Below are 8,120 nucleotides of genomic sequence, written 5' to 3'. Positions count from 1 at the left end.
TGGATTTAAAGATGAAGGTATGTTATGCAACTTCTTCATGTTGCATCTCTGCATAAATTGGCTGGCGTGTCCCAGACTTCTGTGAAATGTGTCCATTTGATTGGACACATGGCCTTTGATGTTGACAACAAAAGATATGGGAAGCCTTTTCTCTTCCACTGTAAAAGCTTGTTTATTTTGCTAGATGGATTTTATTATTTGCATTTGGCTTCCCCCTGCTCCCATATCAGGAAAAAAAAAAGTTGGGGTCATACCCACCAGTTTCTTTATAATGTTGTAGAAATTCAATAGGATAAGTTAATCTAACTGAAGTTCTGGGCACTGCAGCGAGTGTGGAAATCTTCTTTGACATCTTAAACTTGTAATTAAGGCTAGAAGATAATAACAGACAATTTATCTACAGAAAGCTGTTTTCATTGTCCCTTGAATTTATTAATTGCATGCCAGGCCAACGATGAATTGGGCTTCATGATGAATTCTTAATCGATTCTGCCTAGCTTGAGCGTTTTGTGTAACTACTCAAAGAATCTCAATAAAAGTCTGTAATGAACTGGAGAGAAATGAAAATGGCTTCAAAACTATTGCCAGAATCGAAACAACTCCATTAGCCACTAACAGTCCAAAATAAAGTGAAATATGAAGTGAAAGTTGACCTGTAGCGGTAGTAAAATAGGGTGCACGTTTGTGGTAGGGAGTGCATATATGCTCAGATTCGCCCCGTAGTGGAAACCACATGCAGCAACTGCACAAACACCAAAACCTGAACGTGCAGGGTCAGGTTTTTCTCTGTCAGGGACGAACAGAAAGCTTTGGCTGTTAGGCTGACTGACTGAGAGATGCTTCTTCTGCTGCTGTGTGTTGTTCTCCAGGCTTTGTCCTTGTCTCAAGGTAAAATAGTTTTGGTGTATGGTTTGTGTAGGCAGACTGGGTCTTTCATCTAGAGAGCTTGAGTTCAACTGCTATTAATATTCAATATTCTGGCAAAAAAAAACAAAAACAAAAAACTAACAAAACATTTTAATATTTAATAAAGGACCTAGTGGTTTCTCTATTAATTTGATGATACTTGAGGCTGCAGAATTCTCAAAGGGTATTGCACAATCTTGCTAGCTCTTGAGAGACAATCACTATCATAGATGGAAAATCAAATGTGCACTTTCAACAAAAGACTTGGTGTAAAACACGCTTTGTGGTTGAACAAAGCTCAGTTTAACTAATGCAGCACAATGCTATCTGAAGGCTTTTTAAAAAAGTGACAAAAGAAAGTTTTGCCTGGGCTCATTACGTCGCCTGTGTAAAGTGCTGTTTGAACAAAGTGCAACCAGAGATTCGTTTATGCACTTCAGTGCACTATGAAACACTCGGTAAATAATAAGATGAACTTCACAGGAGATTGAATGAAGAAAGATGACTTCATTTGTAAGACAAATGCATATGATGGCTAAAAATAAAGAACAACATCTTATCGCTGAAGGTTCCATTTTTAGACTACATGGAGTTCATTTAGATTTAAAAAAAAAACAAGCTACGGATCTTATTAACATGATAATGTGGCATTTACAAGACTCTGCATTTATAGAAAAGTGTTTCCATAATAGTGAAATGTGCTGCTATAAAGAATGCACGGAACTTGACAGACATAGAGTGTGTGCTACAAATCGTATTTTGATGAATAATACCATACATATGCCTGGTCTGAATAAAATAACTGTTAATCTGAGGAAGATTACATAATGCAAATAATCTTAAAAGACAATTCTTGCAAATCTTTTGCTTTGGTTTGATCTTAATGATCTCATTTTGTAAAACAACAAATGTATTGTTATAGAGAATGTTAATTATAAAACAATTCTCAGAAATTGCATGAATTATTAGAACGATGTAAGGTTACGCTGAATTTTATGTAAGCAATTAAACATTTTTTTTAAAAGTTAAATGTATTTGGCTCATACAATAAATAATGTATTACCTATAATGCAAAGCGATATTATTTCTTATACATGTATTTCATTCTGTAATTATATATATATATATATATATATATATATATATATATATATATATATATATATATAAATATATACATTTTTATTATGTACTAAAGTACACATAGACATCATACGATTTTTGTAAGAAAAATGAATATTTTTAGATTCTCTGAGGATGTCTAAAGAGAGTGAGAATGTAATGGTTATTAAAAAATGCAATTATCATTTTCCTGAATGAATTTTATACTGTGCCTTTTTTAGAGTACTCTTTATTGGCCACGCCGAGTGTTGGCTCGGAGTGAGGCAGATGGAGAAAAACTAATTTAGAGGACCATGCTGTGTTGAAATACAAGATCAGCAACTCTTTTATCTACAGTAGTTTGCGTTAACACAGCAGGTTTTCAAGAAATAGTCCTATAGTTATAAATAACTACAAATTTGCTATATGATTTATCTACGTTCTCTTTACACTACAAGCCATTCAAACCTATTTCATGGTTTAAATGTTCTTGTTCAACAATCTCATTGCTACTGTCTTTGATAAATAGCAAATTGGAAGACTGTTTAAGCACTTTGTTCTACTTTTACGCTTTAGACTGAAATGACAGTTCATGATGTTTTTTTTTTTTTAATCTTCAGGGCTCAATCTTACAGATCAGCGACCTTCCAAGAGTGTGAAAAAGCATGCTGATCATATAGACAAACAGAGTGAGTTGAATGATTACTGCTACTCATGCCTTCCTTTGAAAGTGTCTTGTCTACATCTGCATCTTATCAGTTATCAGTGGGTGCCGTTAGCAGCAATCTCACGACAATCAAAAAAAAAAGCTAGCTTATTTAAAAGAGGGCTGCAAAATCAAGCAGTTGATCAAGATGTTGAAGAAAATGCACGAGAACTGTGTTTGAGGTAGTAACTCCTATAGTCAAACTGAACAGAGAAAAGACCACTGCAAGATTGCACAGAACTGATAGAGCAATCTACCACCCCAGAGTCAACTGCCACGATTTATTGCACGCTAGAGTTTATTTTAAAATTATTAATCACTGTGTGAAGGAATGTTGTAATGATCATGTAAATGCTGTACGCAATCACACAGGCAAAAAATGCTGGAGTCGCAAGGAAAAGTCCTTGCAATCATTTGGGAGAGCCTCAACCGTATCCGGCAATTAAGCACAATGTCATAATTTTGAATTTATGTAATTACTGTTTAATTTAAATCACCAAAAACATAATTTTAGATTAAAAAAATGTAACACAATTTTGAGCCTTCTCTGCAGCGTTACAGGAAGATGCTTAAATGATCACCATCTTCCAAATTTGTATAAATATTGCAATTCATTGCATATATCAACCCTGTTATTCAAGTCAAAAAATGATCAAACTGATATTTTTCTTCATCTTATTGAAAATTTATTTTACAAACATTTACTTCCATACTAGCATGCCCCTTTTTTTTGTAAAAAAAAAAATATTATTACACACATTTTGTCTATTACACTTTGATAATTATTCAATGTTTAGCGTTAGAATGAAATTACACAGATTCTTCCCAGATTGTTAACAGGGTAGTAAAAAAATATATTATAATATTAATAAGATAAATCGTGGTTTATCTGTATAAACTTCCCAGATTGTTAACAGGGTAGTAAAAAATATTATAATATTATATTTAAAATTATATTTTCTTTAGATTAAGCACCTTCTTCCACCAACCGTGTTGGTAAAAAAACAAAAGGTCTTTGTTTTTTATGTTTCAAGCTCTGTTATATATCGTGTTTTCATGCTTCTTTATCAACTACACTATCATTCAAATGTTTGGGGTCTGTAATTTTTTTTATAAGAGGTATTTTACACTCAACATAAAACACAGAGTACAAAACATTAATATTGTGAAATTACAGTTTAATTAAATGTTTTCTATTTCAATATGTTATAAAATGTGACTTACTACTGTCACCTGATCTATTAGAAATCATTCTAACATGCTGATTTGGTGCTTAAGAAACTTTTCTTACTATTGTCAAAGTTGAAAACAGTTTGTGGGAAACTTTTTCAGGATTATTTGATGAATAGAAAGTTCAAAGGAACAGTATTTATTTGGAACTTTTTTTAAAACAATTTTAAAGACTTTACTGTCAATTTGATCAATTTAGAGCATCCTAACTGAATTAAAATATACATTTCTAAAAAAAAAAAAAAAAACGACTCCAAACTTTTGAATAGTAGTGTTTTTCACGACCACAGTGGAACATCAGACCAGTGACCTCTGACCCTGTCACCCCAAAGCAAGGCCTTTAGAATGAGTCACAATTCCACTGATCTGCATCCTGTAGTCATAAATCAGGAGAACTTCATGAGCTCAAACCACACTGCGGAGGCAATGTCATAAACTTTCAATATAAAAAAAGTTCTTTCCCCAGTGTCCTCCATGCTACAATATGACATTTCCACAGGAAGTGACTCACGGGATGTGGCTGTGTTGCAGTGCTACAATGCTTTGCAACACAAAACAATGCCCCACGGTTTAGATATACTTTGCTGTTTGGGTCTAAATAAAAGTAGTGTCTGATGTACTAGAAATACACACTCAGATAAGATCAGTGTCTGGATGCAATGTTGGAAAATGTTCTGACTCAATACAGCATGCTGTAAAGATAACAAAGTGAATACATTCATGAGAAAGATAGAAACAGTCAAGGTAGAGGATTGAATGAAATAACTGAATGACTTCTTTTTGGTCCTTCTGAGCTAGTTGAGCTATCCACCCTAAGTTTGTCCGAAGGCTGCTTTGGTGTGCCTAGGGCTCTTTACAAGAACACTACACTCGATGTGACTCTCAACCTTTTGGATGCTGAGGACAAGAAAGAACTTGCTCTCCAAATCTGTGAACGTTTAAGTTGTGGCCGTGTTCTCAAGCACAACGTTACTGCAACAGTGCACAATGGCACTTGTCTTGCAGACTGCATCCTGAGAGACTCAAAACTGCACAACTGTACTACAGCTGCAAAAGGGGACTGCGTGAATGCAACTGAAGTCATTTGCGGTGAGTCATCTGAGGTCTTCTCAGAGACCTTTTGATAAGTGTTCTACTTTTGTTTCATTGTTGTAATTGTGCTATGTTCGGGCTGACCACTGTCTTCCAGAGCACCGTGATGTCCAGTTGGTTGGAGGACGTGATCACTGTGCTGGTCGGGTGCAGCTGCTGCATTCTGAAAATTGGGGAACAGTGTGTGATGATGATTTTGACCTCAGTAGTGGACATGTGGTTTGTGCCCAGCTGAGATGTGGACATGCGATAAGTCTGGACTTTTTTGGGCCTGGAACAGGTACCATCTACATCAGCCAAATGAAATGCAATGGCTCTGAGAGAAGCTTATGGGAGTGCAGCTCAGTCAACACCACTCTCAACAACTATTGTGGACATAAGGAAGATGCTGGCGTTGTGTGTTCAGGTACTATACACATTCTGATTCTGTACACTTTACTGGAAAGTAGAATTTTTCACAGTGTTTTCAATTGAAAAATATATAGATAAAAATATATAGGAATTGACTGGATAGTAAAAGTGGACAATATATACCTGATTGGAGAATGCAAGTTTGTTTAAACAATATTAAATAGCTTTTGCCAATTGTTTGATATTATCTAATGATGTCAAAAGAAAAAAAAAAGCAAATCTAAATTTTGTTTAGATTAAAATTGACTAGTGCTGTCAAATAATTAATCACATCACAAGTTCTTATATATATATATATATATATATATATATATATATATATATATATATATATATATATATATATATATATATAATGTCTGTGTACTTTACAGTGTATATAAGGATATAAATACACACACATACAGTATATATTTTAAAATATAAAAATAACTTATTTTTCTTAAATATATGCATGCATGTGTGTGTATTTATATATACATAATAAATATACACAGCACACACACACACATTATAAAACAAAAACTTTTATTTTGGGTGTGATTAATTACGATTTATCACTTGACAGCATTAAAAATTACAAAGAAAATTTTAGGAGCACTTTATTTTACAGTGTCCTTGTTATTATAATTATGTTATATTATGTTATATTATGTTATTATAATAGTAAATTCTAAAGTAAATATGTATAAGTATGTTCAGGGGTGCACATAGGTTTTATACTCATAAAAGTACCTGAAAATATGGTTTGTTAATCACACTGCACATAATGTGACTCATTAAATATACATCAAAATCAAATAATTAATGATAGTGATAATAGTATTAAAGTACTTTTTGTATTTAAGAGTATGATGACATAACTATTAATATATTTAAAAAAAAAAATTTGAGTGTTAAATAAAATTACAATTACTTTATAGTATGTTTAAAAAATATAATGCTAGTATTTACATTTTTTTTATTTTATATTTTTTATAAAATAAGCAAGCTTTTAATTTGGAGGGTTGCGATGCTGGTCTTAGCGCTGCCGAGTGGAGCGTCAGTGAATAAAATATTCGTTTTGCATTTTGATGTTAAAATGGCAGCGCATAGCCTAGATTTATGCTTTATGTTCGAATGGAAATCTTATACAGTATTTCAGTTAGTTGATCTAAAAGGTGATTGTGCATTAGGAGCTGTCAGTCATGTTGGTATGCAAATGAACAGTCTGAATTTATTTACACTGCGCATTTTTTATTTTTCTATCGCGCATGAGCACCTGGGTGCACCACTAATGTGCAACCGAATATGGTAATGTTAGCAATGTGGTTAATTAACATTTCTCATAATTATACTGTTACAAGGACACCTTAAAATGAAGTGTAATCCATTTTTGTTTGAAATAACATACACTGTTGAATCATTCAGTAAAAACAAGACAGAAATATGGCCAGCTTGAACTTTGTGTTGAGACACCAGACATCTGAGGTGTAGAAACCAACTCTTTTTGTGCTAAATGCCAAATTTCCTGTGTGTACCTGAGGTCCTAGTACATGGCCTCTTGAGGTGGACCTTACCACAATTTCACTGAAATGTGGGTCAGAATTAATTTTTAGGTTGGTGGGAAAGAATTTCCATGTCAGTTAGTCTAAAAAAATAGCTAAAAAAGTAGGGCAGGCTTATAACATTATTTCTGAAATGTCAAAACATGGATATATAAGCTTTAGATTTGCTAGTGTATTGTTGTGAAATGTATTTCTTTGTATCCAAATGGATTAATTGTCTATCCTATAGAAAGTATTCAGATCGCACTCATAGGCAACACAACCGAGCTGAACTTGACAACTCTGGTGGCAGGTGATGCTTCAGCTCCTTCAGTTTAAAAAGAAAAATAAATGATTAAAATCAACCTGCATGATTTCTGTTAATATAAACCTCTCTGTTTCTTTTAGTGTCAACTACAATGGCATCTGCACAAAGCAGCAGTGGCATTTCAGCAGCAGCGATCGGCTGCATCATCTTATCTATTGCTCTGCTTATGTTTATTGTTTTAAATGCTGCTGCCTATATGCATTTCAAAAGAGCAAAGGGCAAGTATAAGCATGTTTTACATGTAAAAGCACTACTCACTCATATCTTCTGAAGCAGTGGAAACAGTGGCATCAGGGTGTTGCAGTAGGGTTAGTAACTAAATAAAATCCACTGCACTAAAATAACTGACTGTGAAAATAAAGTGGCACCAAAAAATATTCAAACCATTTTAGATCGCATGAAACAGTGGCATCTGAAAACACTAAACAAAAAAACACACATCTTAGAACTGAATAAAATGGAACCGAGCAAGTATAGAGCTGAGCTACAACAAACAGACTTGTAGGTTTTTTTTTTTATCATTGTCTTACTCTGAGAGCCTCATTGTATATGCATACAAATACACCACTGATTTTACTGCTACTGTATTGTTATGATCTTCAAAGGAATTTACTGACTTCTTTTCAATTTCTGAGTGCATTCAGTGTATTCCATTCAAATAACAGGAAATTCTTTTTTATAGAACATGATTAGCGACAAACCTTTTGTGAACTATTTGATTTTAGTAAATAGGACAATACAAAAAGCTTAAGGCAATGGTTTAGTGCTGCATGGGGAAGTTTAAGTCATTTGTTTTTATCCTCTTCTCCAACAGAATGTG

General features: G+C 33.5%; 1 protein-coding gene across 1 annotated transcript; it reads left to right on the top strand.

Annotated features, from left to right (window-relative positions):
* Window positions 1-406: 406 nt before the first annotated feature.
* LOC132157829 (antigen WC1.1) lies at window positions 407-7,719 on the top strand. Its single transcript, XM_059567098.1, has 6 exons — window positions 407-888; window positions 2,628-2,696; window positions 4,742-5,032; window positions 5,133-5,441; window positions 7,223-7,285; window positions 7,381-7,719. Exons 1-6 carry the CDS (start codon window positions 837-839, stop codon window positions 7,569-7,571), a joined length of 975 nt encoding a protein of 324 aa, XP_059423081.1. The 5' UTR covers window positions 407-836; the 3' UTR covers window positions 7,572-7,719.
* Window positions 7,720-8,120: the final 401 nt, after the last annotated feature.

Source organism: Carassius carassius, chromosome 15 (genome assembly GCF_963082965.1).
Source record: "Carassius carassius chromosome 15, fCarCar2.1, whole genome shotgun sequence".
Classification (NCBI taxonomy): domain Eukaryota; kingdom Metazoa; phylum Chordata; class Actinopteri; order Cypriniformes; family Cyprinidae; genus Carassius; species Carassius carassius.
The sequence above is the reverse complement of the archived record's forward strand: the minus strand, read 5'-3'. Positions and strand labels throughout refer to the sequence as shown.

Excerpts from the sequence above, each read along its gene's own strand:
- LOC132157829 (XM_059567098.1), top strand. The coding sequence starts at position 837 with ATGCTTCTTCTGCTGCTGTGTGTTGTTCTCCAGGCTTTGTCCTTGTCT. Across the intron at positions 889-2,627 it reads GGCTTTGTCCTTGTCTCAAG|GGCTCAATCTTACAGATCAG; the intron begins GTAAAATAGTTT and ends TTTAATCTTCAG. Across the intron at positions 5,033-5,132 it reads TGCAACTGAAGTCATTTGCG|AGCACCGTGATGTCCAGTTG; the intron begins GTGAGTCATCTG and ends ACTGTCTTCCAG.